This window comes from Ixodes scapularis, unplaced genomic scaffold, assembly GCF_016920785.2.
Source record: "Ixodes scapularis isolate PalLabHiFi unplaced genomic scaffold, ASM1692078v2 PGA_scaffold4__175_contigs__length_147842914, whole genome shotgun sequence".
NCBI lineage: Eukaryota > Metazoa > Arthropoda > Arachnida > Ixodida > Ixodidae > Ixodes > Ixodes scapularis.
Genome location: NW_024609879.1, coordinates 111,890,766 through 111,906,795, shown reverse-complemented (window position 1 = coordinate 111,906,795; position 16,030 = coordinate 111,890,766). Strand labels below are relative to the sequence as shown.

The following is a 16,030-nucleotide window of genomic DNA, read 5'->3' as shown; positions in this document are numbered from 1 at the left end:
CGGAGTTAGAGCATTCTGCGGGCAGCTCATTTCAGTGCTGCGCCGCCATCTGCTTCCAAGGGGCCACTCGAGGCACAGACCTTCTGTACTGGCGCATTTGACGCTACTTGCAAGACAATGGCGAACACATCAAAACGCCTTAGCCAGGCAAAAAAAAAAAATAATTGGGTTGTGGGTTAGTTCACACAGCCTGAACATAGTCTGCCTCAACGGGCACTTGTCACTGGGCTGTAGATGAGCAATTTCGCCAGTGCAGTACAACCGCTAGCCTGGGGTCTTTAACGTGCACCACGCAGTAGTGATACGTGACCGCACGCCGGTACGATGCTCATCTAGATTGAAACGGGCAGGGGTGGGGATCGAATTAGTCCAGACAGATAAGGTAGCACCGTTTTATTTCACCGTGATATAGTAACCACCGAATTCAGAAACCTCACTCAAACTACACTCAAACTGAAGGGCCCTTCCACTTCCTCGAGGAAGGCTCAAGGGCCGGCGCTGGCCAATCGCGACGGCGGATCCGTCCTCGCGATTGGCCAGCGCCGGCCCTCGCGCCTTCCTCGAGGAAGTTGAGGGGCCCTTGAGTTTGAGTGTAGTTTGAGTGAGGTTTCTGAATTCGGCGGTAAGATTACCGTTGATAGAGGTGTTCTAAACGGACAAGAACATAGTGAATTCTCGAGGTCATTTATGAAGACACTAAACTGATTTAGAGGCTCATGTGATTTTGTTAGGCCTAAACATTAGAAAGGTAAAAAAAAAAGAAGAAACCTACACTTCGCATTTGGTAGAAATGCATTATCTACCTATTGAAGGCCCGCCTGGTTTTCTTACCAATAGGCGAAACGGGAAGTAATAAATTTACGAAAAATGCGTTTTGGGCGCCAAAAAGCAAACGTCACAATTCTATTTGCCTTTACAGCAAGCCCTTGTTTCTTGGAAATAAAATATCCTGTAACTGTTCAAAACAATATATAAGGTATCACCAAAAAAATTTACAGGGTTATTTTTTTCACCGCAAAAAATAAACTAGGAATCGCCGAACGCTCATCCTCCGCCGAAAAGGTAGCGCTGGAGGTCACAACCAGATGCCAGAGTTTCAGCCCGATCCGATGCCTTATTCAAAAGTTATAGGTGGTTTTCTGAAACTTTCAGTGGGAAAATGAAGCCTATTTCTGCCCTTTTCGGTTTCTGGTGCCCATAGAGCCCCATGTATTCGAAAACTCCTACAGCCGCCATTTTCCCATTGAAATTTTCAAAAATCACATAATTTTTTAATAAGGTATCGGATCGGGCTGAAACTTTGGCATCTGGTTGTGACTTCTAGCGCTACCTTTGGGCGAAGAATGAGTGTTCGGCGATGCCTAATTTATTTTTGCGGTAAAAAAAAAATTAAATTTTGTTTGTGGCACTTTTTACATCATGCTTCTTTTTTTATTTTTCATGTCATCTAGCCCCCCAATGAGATCTACAAATATTAAAAACCAATCAAATAATGTTTCATAAAATAAATATATTTCGGAATAAGTATTTTACCCGTCTTTGCCATGTATTCAAATATCTGTTTTATCTCAAAATACATCAAAATACGCAAGCTAGCCTGCACCCTCACCATTGCTTCAAAATACATATTAGGGTATCTCTGTTCAGCCCTGCACGATCTTAGGGTGCTTACGGGCCTCGATTGTAGCACATGCAAGCGTTTGTACAGGCTTGCTTTGTGACGTGGCATACAAAAAAATTTAATCAAGAAAATTCCCGCCTTCAAAGTCCTATCAGACATTTTATAGGAACCTGCTGAAGTCTAGTTACAACGTGCAACATGTGTTGGCGTCTCCACCCTTATAACTGTTCGAAAGCAATAATCTGTTTTGCTTTCAAACAGTTCTATCTTATTTTGATTATTTACTTCCAATTACTTATGCGGAAGAGATGAGCGCGTGCAGTTTCTGCGCTTAATGTTGTTGAGAAAATCGTGTCTTTTTTTTTTTGGCCCGTGTAAATAAATTACGCATCGCGGGAAGCTGAAACTCTGTGAGAATGTGACACCAGCAGTTAGAATAGAGCTCGAAAGATTGAGAGGGTGATGTCAACTGGATAAGATACAAAAAGAGAAATAAGAAATATCTCTATGAATGACGGGCACCTGACCCGAACATTCTAAAAAGAACTTATGTTGTGGACACCTTTAACATTTATTTCACTTACGAAAAGAACAACTTGTAAGCAAAAACTGAAAAAAAAGTCTTTTTTTTTTTTGCTGCCAAGTGTATTTTACTTATATCAATGTCACATGCGTCCAAAACGTTAGTTCTTGTTTTGAAAATATCAGACTTAGGTGGACGTAGGCTTATCCACTGCACAATGGCGGAACAACCGACATTGCGGAACGTGGGACTCTGAAACTTTGGGGGATAGTCATAAATGCTGCAAGCGCATACTTCTTTGTACCTTTAGCTTGCGCTCTCGCTGCACGAGTACTCTTCCAGCTAAAGTGCAATCTAACACAAAGACATCACTCTTGTATCCGCAATTGTGCTTTGATTCCACAACTTGCGACAGAGGTCAAACTTTCGAAAGGGTCTATTTAGCTTGCCAGAAGCACTGTTCGTAGCTTGAGCGTTACATGCGCCTCCTGTTTTATATTTTGCACTCCCGTACCCTGAAGGAATATTTCCTTCAGGGTACGGGAGTGCAAAATGTCAATAAGATGACATGATCACGTAAGGAGAAGCCCACATATTACTCCCAGTGGACGAGGAAAAAAAAGACACAAATGGTTGTTGTTTATTATGCCCTAGTTTCATAGAGCGACAATTAGAAGCAACCAACACCAATAAGCCTCAAGGTAATGAAGCAAACAATCACCGCCCCACCCCCCCCCCCCCCCCCCCCCCTTTTCCGTTTCGATCTGGATGAGCATCGTAGCCGCGTGCGGCCATGTATTACTACTGCATGGTGCACGTTAAAAACCCCAGGCTAGTGGTTGTACTGCACTTACTAAATTGCTCATCTAGAGCGGAGATACAAGTCACCATTATAAATACTGAAACGCAAAGGACGAGACACAAGAATGAGGACACAGGACAAGTGACAACAGAAGTCAGCAAGGGACGCCGCAGCACGAGTCACCAAGGAACAAGTCTCAGCACAAGTCAGCAAAGGACGAGACACAAGAACGAGAAGGACACAACAGAAGTCGCTAGTTGAGGCAGACTAACTTCAGGCTGTATAAACATACACACAGACGCAGATGAAGCACGCACGCAAAGATATGTTTGACAGGCATGTTGTTACTTCGTGCTTTTGAAGTAATCACGAGCAGATGCAAGCCTGTGAAAGATACATTCGTGCCCGTGCTTCATTTGCTTGAGGCTTGTCGGTGTGGGTTGTTTCAAGTGGTTACTTTCGTTTGACTTGGGCATGAGCGTAGCGATCCCGCGACCGCCCAGAGCGGCAGTGCAACCGGGAGCTCGCGCTGTCATACTTTGAAGCATGCTGTGCAACGCGCACCGGGAGCAGTACACCGTGGCCGCGGTAGCAAGCGGTAACGCCCTTCTAAAGGCCCATAAACACATTTGCGTTTGAGAGTGTTTGAGTGTATTTGACTGCGTTTCGGCTGGAAAAACCAGGATATTCCTGCTTCGTATGCCGCGTGCCAAGTTACTCTTTGAATTAAATTCCATGCTTCATACAAAGCATATATGTGCCGGTGACTCTCTTCCCAGCGCAGTCGTTCAAGCTAGAACACAATAGACCGATCTCACCAGCCAGTTTGACTACGCCACCGCTACCGCAATGCATCAAGGGAGCTTCAGTCTTTCTGCCCGTGCGACAACCTCGCTGGAGCTCTGCGTGTGTAGAGCATGAGGCGGCACGAGCCGTCTTGTGCACTGCTGCCTGCCTCCTGCGAACTAAAGTTATGGCGGCGTCACGCACGCGCCAAACGCTTGGTGAGATCGGTCTATCGTGTGTATGGGCATTTAAACACCCTATTATACGAAGCATTTATTTCTACTGGGTCGCTAAACTCGTCAAACATAAAGTTGGGGCCGAAGTTCGCAGAGCGTGCTGATTGGACTCTCGCCACGATGGCGTCACGCGGGACGAGATGTCAATCATCCGAACTCTCTCGGTGCTCAAATTCCAACGACATTGTAAAACACAAAGACGCAGCGAGCTTCATTGGAGCGCGCACGAGCAACACCGTGTTGCCAGGTGATTGAACGACTGCACTGATGTCGTCGCGCCCGCGTGTCCCTACATCCCTACGCCGCGCTGAAGTCAAGGCTGTCTAGATTGTCCCTAACCGGGCTGTGAATATTCTGAACTTTCTCGTCGCGGCATTGCCGTTTGTGGAAGTTATTGTTGACAACAAATGTGACGTTTCACAACTTTGGAAAGGAGTTATTTGAGGCCAAAATCTTCGCCTCGGAATCGAGGAGAAGATTGAACTTCGTGATATTGTCGAGCCATGCGCGGTGAACGCGGCTTTAGACCTCATCTTCCGCCACTGTCATCAAAGCTACCGGAATCACCCAGAGGCGGTTCAGATGACGTCAGTAGTGTGTGAGAAATGAGTTCGCGACGGAGGATGGCGTGGAAAAACCGAGGGAAGGGAAATCAAAAGAGGTACGACCAAGACATATATAGACACACACAGATAGGTGTCAGGGAGTGAGGTAGAAAATGTTTGGGAAAGAGGGGGGAGGTATTCAAGAAGGTGGATATCCCTTCTCTTCCAAGATTTTTCAGTATACCGTTTCGAAATGTATGGGCACCATATAGGAAGCTATGGTCTGGGGCTGGTGCGATCGCCTTCCCTCCTTCCACCTTTATGCCCCTTGAGCTCTCTTTCGATCCCACTGGAGGGGGTGACTCGCCCCCGCCACATCAATGTTTCCACGCCCCTGCTTAAAGGCGTTCCAACTGAGTGACAACGAGAAACAGCACACCTTGCAATTGTTTTAAAATAATTGTTCTAGAGGTTCGGAAATTAAAATAGTTCGCGTTCTATGAATTCGCGAGCGGCCATGACGGACTTTGAGGAGAGAGGCTCGTGCTAGGGCTCGTATACTTACCGCCGAATTCAGAACTCTCACTCAAACTACACTCAAACTGAAGGGCCCCTCCACTTCCTCGAGGAAGGCGCGAGGGCCGGCGCTGGCCAATCGCGACGACGGATCCGTCCTCGCGATTGGCCAGTGCCGGCCCTCGCGCCTTCCTTGAGGAAGTGGAGGGGCCCTTCAGTTTGGGTGTAGTTTGAGTAAGGTTTCTGAATTCGGCGGTTCGTCTCGCCATACCATGGACCAATTGCGAAGGCTGAGCAAGCGCGAGCGGCTAGCCTTGACTGCCTTGACTGAAGTCCACTCGCTGCACGAGCTCTCGTGTATCCGCCGACGCTTCATCCAAAGCAACCAGCTCGCTCTTTTAGCATGCGCGGTTAACAATAGACCATGCTAAAGTGAAACGAAGTTTAGGTTTGCAGGCGCGTTCGGTGGCGTCCTTTTATTAGAGTTTTTATACCCTTGACGTCAGGGTCAAGATTTTCAGTTGTGAACGACAAATTCAATAATGCGAGTCCGAAACGACGGTGACAAGCTTGATTGGGTACCATGAAAACTTGGATTCATCGCGTTCTTAAAACGTCACCGTCAATAGTGACCACCTGACATTACTTTTATTTCCGTTGATGAAAGCAGAATTAATACCAATATGGCTAATCTTGAAAAGCCGTCCACACCGGCGCTTTTACTAGCCTACGTGGCCCATAGCCATTAATCAGAAGAAAAAAAACTATAAAATGATTTTATCCCGCTGCTGGGGTGGAGGTGAAATCCGCCCGAAAGCGAACAACGCTACTCCGCTGATTCTGACCCAGTCACGTCGGGCTACATTTCGATCGTATTCAAAATCAAAAGGCTGAGATAAATTAAAGGAACGGCAGGGAAGTTCATCAAACTTTCTGAATTTATCGGCGGATATAAGAACAATATTAGACTGTAACCTTCGACGGTGTTGGTTTTAGGATGCAATTATCCCAAGCCTCCGGCGTGCTTGTCAGAGACTATGAAACCTGTTGGTCGCAGCTGATAATCTTTTGTCGTGTCGTCACACGTAGATGAACCCCGGACACGACGATAAATGGATCTGCGGGTTTGTGAGAAAAAGAACTTCGCGACAATCTTTCGGTCCCCCCCCCTCGCCCCCCCCCCCCCCCCCACACGCACACACACACTATGTCATAACACAACGAATATTTGTGTTTGACGAGTTTAGCGACCCTGTTCGTCAAAATCTAGTTTCGGCAGCACTTGCAAGCGTCGACCTTTCCCTCGTGTCATCAAGGAAAACGATCGTTCTCACTAATGTAGCGCACAAAAATAAAATATGCGTTTGTAGGTAGGTATGTATTTATTTTGCTCGTAAGCGCAGGCGCCACAGAGAGGCGTGCAGCCCGTACAATGAATACCTGTGAGGCCCGTCTAGGGGGTGAAAATATTAATGCACTGCGATATAATGTGCGGCAGTGATAATATACATTGAGGAATCACGAAGGATGGGTCTAATACCGTGCCACACAGGCAACTCGAATGCCATTTAGAACGAATGACATTCGTGTGATCGACGAATCGGCTAGCAATCTGTCGAGGTGGAATGCGCGACACTTGGAGTGTCGCGCGCCCATTGGCCGAACGTTTGTCCTGAGCAATAAACGAAACTCGAACTACTTTCAATCTATCTCAGTCAAAAGCAGTCCAACTGTACGTAAGGAAGCAGTAACACAAGACTACCAAACCGCAACCTGTCTTTTGATTTAAAACGCGTTCCATTTCTCTTTTTGGGGAAGTGCTCGTGTGACCGGGAGGGAGGTGGGGGAGGGGGGTGGTGTAGCGTATGGAGCCGCGAGCCGCACTTCAACACGCGAAGAGCCGCAGCTTGGCCACCCCTGACCTAGACTTATACCATCAACACAAAGTTGGCGTCCCATAGGTTCGCACGAAGGTCTTTCACAATTCTTTCATACCATCCGCATCCTGTGAAACTCGAACCACCTCGCTGCGCCCGTAGTTTTTATTCTAAATCATAACATTAAAAAAAGAAAAAGAAAAAAGGCCTTGGAATGTGTTTTTTTTTTCTAATCTACACTTATTGCATTTTCCTATGTGTGTGTCTGTTTTCAATATTTCATGCAATCACTTCCCCCTCTGTAATGGTCACGCCCTGGGGTTAGAATAAATAAGTAAATAAATATGCAGGATCGTTATAACGTCTGACTTATAGCATGAATCTCAATTACATTTGTATTGTTCCATAAAAGCTTTCAAAATTTCCGGCGATGACCCCCCAGGCTAAAGGATTTTAATTCGGGTTATAAAAAAATCTTCAGTTTTCACTTTTACGACTAGAGTTTTACCACAGAATCGCGGATTATAAGCTAAAAAAAAATCGAAACAAAAAGTGCTTGAAAGCGAACGTTTGTGCACTCCTACAAGCTGCAAAGGAAATTATTAATAATTAAGACGGTTCACTAACTCCCGTTACTTCAGTCAATAAATTTGAAGCTTGCGCGAGTTGGTACGACATCTTTAAAATATGAAAACAACGCAAAAAACGACGGACCGAATGAAGGACGACACGATCCTCTTCCTTTTTGATCCTCCTCTTTTTTGAAAGAAGACATGGTTCTCTTCCTTTTTGTTCTCGATTGTTCTTAAATATATTGCACCGCTGGGTTCAATAAAATTTAGTTGCGAGTGAGAACTCTGTCCATATCTTCCTTCATCCGGTCCGTCGTTGTTTTAGCTCTTTTCGTCTTTTAAAGTACTCCAGTCGACTCGCACATCCCTTCCCCCCTCCCCTTCCCTCCCCCAAAGCCGAAAACTGGATTATCTACTTGAGTTAAGGGAAAGATTCGACCAAATGAAATGCATGTTTCTGAGTCAAAGCCTTTAAGTATTGTAGGCGTTCTTTCTATTCCCTTTTTAAAGATTTGCGCATCCTTTAAAAAAAATTAAGAAAAAAGAAGCTTGAATACCCTTCGCACGTATCCGTCAGCCGGAAGGCTGTCTCATACATTTGCGTCTAGCAAAGGATATACGTTTACATGGATGCGACAGCAGCGCATCGGATCCAGTTAGCGAATCGGATCCACTCCAACCACTACGTTTACATGGAATCGGATCGACCAGTAGCGGAACCTCGTGTCGAAGGATCACAACGCAAACCTCGTGACTTTCAGATGGTTTCCGAGGTGTCCGGTTTGCCTAGCGGCATGCAAAGCAAAGCTCCCGTAATCCCTCGCTCCAGCACTCGGTCCGATCTGCTAGCGTATACATGGGGAGTCTCGATTCGGATTGACCATCTCAAACCACCCCGTCCCAGCGGATCGGATCGGATCCGATCCGATCCAATCCGGTTCGAGTTGTTTACATGGACCGATTCGATTCGTTAACTGTATCCGATGCGCTGCAGTCGCATGACTGCTCACGACCGGCTGCTCTGCGCGGTCGATCGTAAATGGCCCGTTATCACACTTGCGACTTATTAGGACCGGAGAGGCTAAAAACCGGTTTTAAGCATTTCGTGATGGTTTACAACCCGCCCCGCAGCAGCACAGCCGCTGGTAAGTTGTCTCAAGAGGCTTAAGGCCCGTTGCGACCCCTCAGAACAGAGTGCCTTGGAACCTCTTACTATCTCTTACGACGAGAGGACACACTGGCGCCATCTATTGGGTAGCAGTGCAAACATGGCGGTCCGGCATATTTTCTATTTCTCTCGCGCTTTATCCTTTCTTTCTTGGCTCAAAAATTTTTTGCCAACGTTATAAGCGAGCTTTTCTGATAGGTTTACGCACATCTGACCTCAGAAATCCCGCAAAACCTTGGCTCTTGTAAAATGCAATTCCAGGGTCACCGCATAGATGGCGCCAGCGGGACAGCGTGTTCTCTCGTCGTCAGAAATTTTAAGAGGTTTTAACAGGTCTTGTCTCTCTCGGTCGTACTCGGTTGCAAGTGTGTTAACCGGCATTTAAAAGCCGGTCCTGTCTCAGTCGGCCCTAGTCAAACCCAAGTGTGTGAACCAGCCCTTCAGTCACATTTCAAAGAAAGTAATTGTCAAATAAACAAAAGAAACGGGCGCCAGTTTTTGAGAAACCAGCAGCGGCAACTCTAACTTCACGTTAAAACTGTCTTAAAAACTAAAAAAACAAAAGGTCGGTTTACTTTTTTAGTGAGTATACGAAGCAAAAGTTTATTGTATGATTATGGAAAGGAGGTGAGTGTAATCCAGGCAACGAAGGCACAGTTTTTGTTTTGTTTTCCTACGTGCGTATTTTGTTTAGACAAACTATTGTACCGCTCAACTAAATTATCGACGTGCCACAAGCCAGCCTACCAACTCAATCATTAGTGTTGTGCCAACCTCCAATCGACCTCCCGATAGCACTCTAATGTGACAGCTAATTCATTTCGCGATGACGTTGTTGCCGACATGTACAAATTACTCAAAAAAGGTAGTTAAGTTAAGTTACTGAGTATCAACACCAAAAGTAATTGGAGTAGAGTAGAAATTACGCATTTGTAATGATAATTGAGTAAACTACTAACTACTGTAAAAAAGTAGCGAGTTACTTTGAAGCTACTTTCAAAGTTACTTTTTTATATTTTTGTGGTAGAAAGATGAACAGCAGTTTTGATCCGTGAAAAGCCCACCAGAATAATTTATTGGCTCACAAGCAATTAACTTTCAAAGTTCTTGATAGGACAGTTTTCCCGTTTTCCTCCTAAAGACGTCCCCAGCCAAGCTAAAAAGGCATTCCACCGACGCGCTGGGTGGAACGGTAGCGTTGAATTTGAAAAACAGGCTATGCAGGTTCGGGTAAACGAGTGTCGGCATCTTAGGTGTCCATGACGAAACATGTGAAGTTAGCCTCGGCTAGACGGTCCTTTGGAACACACTCTCCTCCTTCTTTCTTTTTCCTTCGGCAAGTTGAGATTGCTATGACTGGCCGCTCTTTATTCCCACGAAGTTCGGAGAGCACGCTGAGCGAGTGCACCTGACCGTCCAGGGTTCAAGTCTCGCGCCACGACGATGACATAATTAGGACGACTGCGCGTCTCGTTACAGTGCTAGTGCTAGGCTACTGAAAAACTAAATTGTTTTGGTTCTACAGAAGGTGAAACGTATACTTCGTCGCTGACGCCGGGTCCAATAAAAGAATCTCCCAAGGGTGACTTGCAATCCTCGCCGGCGACTACGGTATCCTGACGCACCCGACACGGAAATCGTTTTCAACAAAGAGGAGATTGCCCTGTCGTGGAAGGTCGGAAGGACGCGTAGTTGAACTACGTGAACAAGCATCGTCGCTCGTATAGTTGCAGTTGGAAGCCGGAACGTGCTTCCATGAACGGATTATCTGTGTCTGCGTTTGTGCGCGGGGGAGTCCGACTTTGCAAGGGAGTATGCGCTGACGACGAGGCGACCGTGCGAACAGGCACCTAGCTGCGAGGTCAATCCATTGGCGTCTCCCGTGGAACCCCGAAACCGCTTGAAGCAGAACTCACTAAAGGAAGACAACATGAAAACAACAACAACCCTGGGAGTGTCCTCGTCTTTCACGCTTGCAGCTGGAGGCGCGGCGCCTGCGTGCATTACCAGATTAGTTGAATACCCGACCAAGGTTTGTTAAGCCTCTCTGCCTGCGTTCGTGCTCGCCGGTGTTATGTCTTGGCTGCTCGTCCCAGTTAAGGTTCTCTTCTCTCTCTTTCTCTCTGGTGTCATTGAGAGAAGTTGAAGTTCTTTGTTGGGTTGCCGCCGATGTGATGATGGCAACCCCGATTCCGTCTAGGCCAGCGGAGATGTTGTGGCAGAGGGACAGCCAGGTGAAGGATACGAATAGATATAAGCTTGGGCCAAAGGACGCCTGTGATGCAGTTTCTACGGATGCCGAGCATAAGTGCGTGGGAACGGAATGTGTAGGGGGGGGGGGGGGGGGGGGCACTTCATCTGCTGGTGTCTTATTTATTTCTGCGCTCAAACTTTCGTGATGAGTAAAATTAGTACTGGATTTCGAAAGTAGTCAGTAGTTTTTGAGTAGAAGTTACCTGAAAAATGTAGTTAAATTAAACTACTAATTACCCAAATAAAGTTGTAATTGAAAGTTACCAAGTTACTCGGAAAAGTAGTTAAAGTACAGTAGTTGAGCTACGTCCAAGTCTGCGTTGTTGTTACTTATATTGTTTTGCGAACAAAATATATATATGTTGTTTGATTTCAGTTTTGTCCTTTGCTGGGATTAAATGATAAAGCGTACATGCGTCTCCTATATACTCTACTGTTAAGCTCGAAATCCGTCGTTCTAGGTTGCGTCCGATAGATGATCCGAGTGCGCCACCTATCGGGCAGCACTAGAACACTTCCGACGTCTGTATTTCTAGACTGAAGGTTCCGCAGTTATTGCGAAATTGAAATCTACGCTCTAATTTACGAGAAACAGTTGCCTATAAGCTGTGTTAGTGGAAACGCGTTGAAGGCGTTAAGCTTTTTAGAAGTGTAATAAGGTACCTGTCAATACTTTAAAAGAAAACAGTGACGAGTAACGCACTTACGTTACTTATTTTGAGTAACGGGTAATGTAGTTACGTTAGTCGTTACATATTCGTCCTAAGACTTTATAGAAAAAATTTTTTTTCGTCTATCTAGGCATCAAGTCATACTTCTTCCACTTACCTCGAGTACTTGAAAAAAAAACAAAAAAATGACTAAGAAAATGTGTGAACTGTCTGCATGAACATACTGTTTCTTGGCATATGACGTTTTACCTGTAACGTCGAAACTGTCAAAACGTTTTATTTCATAAATAAAAAGAAATGCGTAAATATATATGTGTTGCTTTTTATCTGCAACGGTAACGCGTTCTTTTTCTTTTAAACAACGTAAATCTGTAACGCTTTTTTTTTTTTGCAAAGTAACAAGTACACGTTACACGTTACGGGAGAGAAGTTCTGGACTCACGAAGCTAATTTGAGTCTACGACGGGGAAAGGGGAACCTTTGTCCACGAAGTACTTTACAGGGGAAGTCTCCTTGCTACGCTCGTTTATGTTTGTGTTTTGAACATGATTCCTTATTATGCACTGACACAATATGGACGATTTTTCGGGGGAACGGAGGCGTCCATATTAACGCGACATGACTGTACGTCACTTGATGCCCCGAGTGAAAAAAAGGTGCATCGATCTAATTGATGCTCACGTAGATGATGACACAATGATGACACGAATATCCTTGGTGTTTCTAGTTTAAAGAATCGGCGATTGCTAATCAAGCCGTTCTCGTAACTCACCCATGGTTTCATTCGTCTGCATTTACCGTTGGCAGAGATCGCGTCGACAACCCTGAGAACTGTCACGGGGAAATCATTGCTGGACTTCGCTGTAAGCTTCATCTGACCAACAAAGCAATAGACCCTTTCCGGAATTCAGACTGGCAACTTTGATCACTATCATCATCTGAAAAATAGCATATGTGCTATACTAATGGCGGCCTTTTGTTTACTGATGAAAGAAGAAGTTGAAGATGCTCCTAAGCAGATGATTCGATGCCTATACATTCTAGACGTTAGCGCGACGTGAAGTAAGAATTGGATGCAAGAACTGCGTAAGTTTTCATTTCTAACTCGAGCCCAGTCAATCTGTCAATAGCACACACTCGGTTTCAAAGCCCCTTGGTGTATAGAATTTTATCAAGGCGTCTATGTGGGCTGGCGCTTCGTTCTGACTGGTTGCATCTTTTTCACCATTGACACTTGCAGGTCGCTCTACTATACTGCTGCCCAATCGGTCCCTGCCTGGTCCGCCCTCCCAAGAAGTCACACGAGCAAGAATGAATTCAAATCACTTTACTGTTTCGGCTGGTCGCTGTGCCTTGCCGTTGCAGTCCTCGTCCGTGTCTTGCCCCAGTGCCTGGCGGAATCTCTCGTGCACTCTGTCACGCGCACCGGGCCGCCGGCCACCGCTCCTGCCCCCTCGCGCGCCGTCGTCCTCCTCGGCTTCCCACACTTCCCCCCCCTCAAGGCCCGGTCTTCGGGGGGCCCCGGGTGCTCACTGGTTTTGGCCGAGGAGTTGTTCTACCTCGGCCATGATGGCGTCGTCGGAAGTCGAGGGGGACGGAGGGGGCTGGTACACGACACTGGCCCGATGACTTGGCCCGCAGGATGTGGTGGCGGCCGGTGTTGTGGGGGCCGTCGTGGTGGCGGGTTCGATGGCGGCGGCTGCGGCAGCCGGTGCGGTGGCACGGTTTTCGGGAGGCCGGGCTGGTTGAACGGAGGCCAAGGCAGCGGGAGCCAGGAGGTCCGGGCGGCTTGCCCTCAGGGTCTGGACCGCTGCCGCCACGTGGTCCGGGAGGGGCTGTGCCTCCAGCAGGTCAGCATGGAGTCGACCTGCTTCGTGGGTTTCCAGATGTATTATGGGGACCCCGCACAGCCAGCAGGTGTCAGGCGCTCCCAAGACCCGTGGCGCCGCCGGCTGCGTGTGGCCACGGAACGGGAGTGGGACTTGGTGGTCGGGCTGGCCAGGCGTTGGTCTGGGTTGATGCTTCCAACGCCGGCGGGAAACGAAGTGGACCGCCCCTCCTTCCTCCCACGCCGTCCACGTGGCCACGGTGTGGCAGGGGGGCCGACTCCAGGCAGGTCCCCCGGTCGTAGACGGACCCGCTCCGTGGTGCGGGGGCTCCGTCGCGGACGGCCCTGCCTGGTGCCGCGATGTTGCTGCGGACGGCCCTGCCCCGTGCCGCGCAGGCCTGCCGGCTGCCGGGCTCGCGGTACCTGCGGAGCCCGGGCGGCGCTGGCCCGCTCCGCCGTTCGGCCATCCCCGGTGTTGACGCCTCCCTGGGCGGCCGCCCCGAGGGTTTGGTCGACCGGACCACTGGGGTCCAGCCGCCCCGGGGCCTGGCCCGTCCGGTGGGCCTCCTGGGTGTGGCCCCCTGGGGCGGTTTCTCCAAGGAGGCATCCTGTGTAGAAAGAACACTGTCAGACACCGGAAAATCATCACTTTCTGTGGCCGAATGTGGCGGCGGCGGTAGTTTTCATTCACTATGTTCCCCATCGCGACGGTAATACCCCTTCAAGTCCGCGATGTGAACTGGACCCGACTCCTCATTTGTATCACACCGAGTGAGTTTATAAGTAAGCCGTGACATTCGCGTCTTTACCTCATAGGGCCCTTCCCATCTGTGAGCAAGCGATGCGGCGAAACCGCTAGCTGCGTTACTCAGAGGGTGGGTTCTTCTCAGGACCAAGTCACCAACCTTGAATTCCAAGTGCCTATGGCTCCTGTCATACTGCGCCGCTTGCTCGATCCTTGCGGCATCAAGATTCTCTCTAGCATCGTGCAGCGCCCCAGACAAGCGGTTCGTTAGCTGTTCCGCATACCTAGAGAGCGGGCGTCCTGGTGTTCCTTGGTTGCTCCGTAACTCGTTCTCCAGCGGAGACGGGATCTCTTTACCCAGGTTCAGAAACGCTGGCGTGAAACCAGTCGATCTGTTCACAGTATTCCGGATGGCAAAACCCATCTCAGCGATGTGCTCATCCCAGTCTCGGTGTCTCTCCGTTAGCGCGATCAGCATGCTTTTGATATTCCGATTCACACGCTCAGTGATATTGGCTTGGGGATGGTACGGTGTTGTCCTCTTGTGCTTTATGTTCAGCGCCAAGCAGGAGTCCACGAACACTTTACTAGTAAAATAACTAGCGTTATCACTAATGAGACACCTGGGTGTGCCGAAACGTAGGAAAGTATCCAGTAACTTTTCCCAGATCCGCTCTGAAACCAGCTTCCTCAGTGGGTACAGCTCTGCCCACTTTGAGAAATGATCGGTAATAACCAAGAGGTACTGGTTTCCCCGCGGACTTCTCGGCAGTGGGCCGATGATGTCGCAAGCGACGATCTCCCACGGGTAGTGACTCTCCACCGACTGCATCAAGCCCGGAGGCTTGCCCCCTCTGGGCTTCGCTTTCTGGCAGGCTGGACAGCTGCGGGCGTATCGGAGTGCGTCTTGCCTCATCTCCGGCCAGGTCGCGGCGCGGCATAACTTATGAAAAGTCTTGCTGCCACTGCCATGACCTGCCAGAGCCGAGTCGTGGAAGTACCCGATAAACCTCTTCCGTAGCTTCCTGGGAATCACCACCCTGAAGGGAGACTCATTACTCTCCCCTTCATCGATCGTTGGGATGTAGCGAAGCAATAAGCCGTCTTCGCCCAGCAGATATGAATCAAATTGATCATTAACTCGACCGCCAGCCTTCCCGGTGTCGACCGCAATTTCAGCCAGTTTACCCAACACCCGCTGGCAAAAACCATCTGCTTTCTGGGCCTCGACAAGCTCTTCCTTGCTGACCACTTCACCCCAAGCGACGATCCTTTGCTCCTTCGTGCCGCGCGCTAAGGCTGCTACGAGTGCCGGTTGCTTCGCCTCCTCCCAACCGTCCGTGAGGGACCTCACCCCTGCATCCGGAGACATTCTCCTGTTCTTCCCGCGCTTCTCGTTACACTCTGGTTGCGTCACCTCCTCCCAACCACCATCTTGGGGCGCCCGAGAGAGCGCATCCGCGACCTTGTTGGTCGATCCCTTTCGGTACTCAACCGTGTACGAGTAGCGCTGCAAGGTTAGTACCCAGCGGGCCAGCCTTCCCGCGGGCTCTTTTAGCCTCTGAATCCAGGTAAGTGCTGCGTGATCAGTCTGAATAACGAAAGTCGTACCGTCTAAATAGAGGTCGAACTTCTTCAGAGCAAACATGACGGCCAACCCCTCCTTTTCCGTCACGCTGTAGTTGCGTTCCGACGGTGTGAGCGTTCGACTAGCGAATGCCACAGGGCGCAACTGTCCATCGTGCTCCTGTAGCAATACTGCTCCGACACCGTAGTCGCTCGCATCTGTCTGCACAACAAAATGCCGATTAAGATCTGGTAACCGAAGGCTAGCGGTGCTTGCTATTGCCCTCGCAAAAGACGAGAAGGCAGCACCCTGCTCTGGAC

The 16,030-nt window shown here is 48.6% G+C and overlaps 1 protein-coding gene across 1 annotated transcript; it reads right to left on the bottom strand.

Annotated features, from left to right (window-relative positions):
* Positions 1 to 13,050: 13,050 nt before the first annotated feature.
* On the bottom strand, positions 13,051 to 13,915 carry LOC121837687 (large proline-rich protein BAG6-like; the record flags this gene model as incomplete). The annotated part of the gene is given in 2 exon segments (XM_042293439.1): positions 13,051 to 13,093; positions 13,095 to 13,915. Coding segments are annotated over 2 exon segments (864 nt in total), but the record flags the coding sequence as incomplete, so codon positions are not given.
* Between the last annotated feature and the right edge of the window lie 2,115 nt (positions 13,916 to 16,030).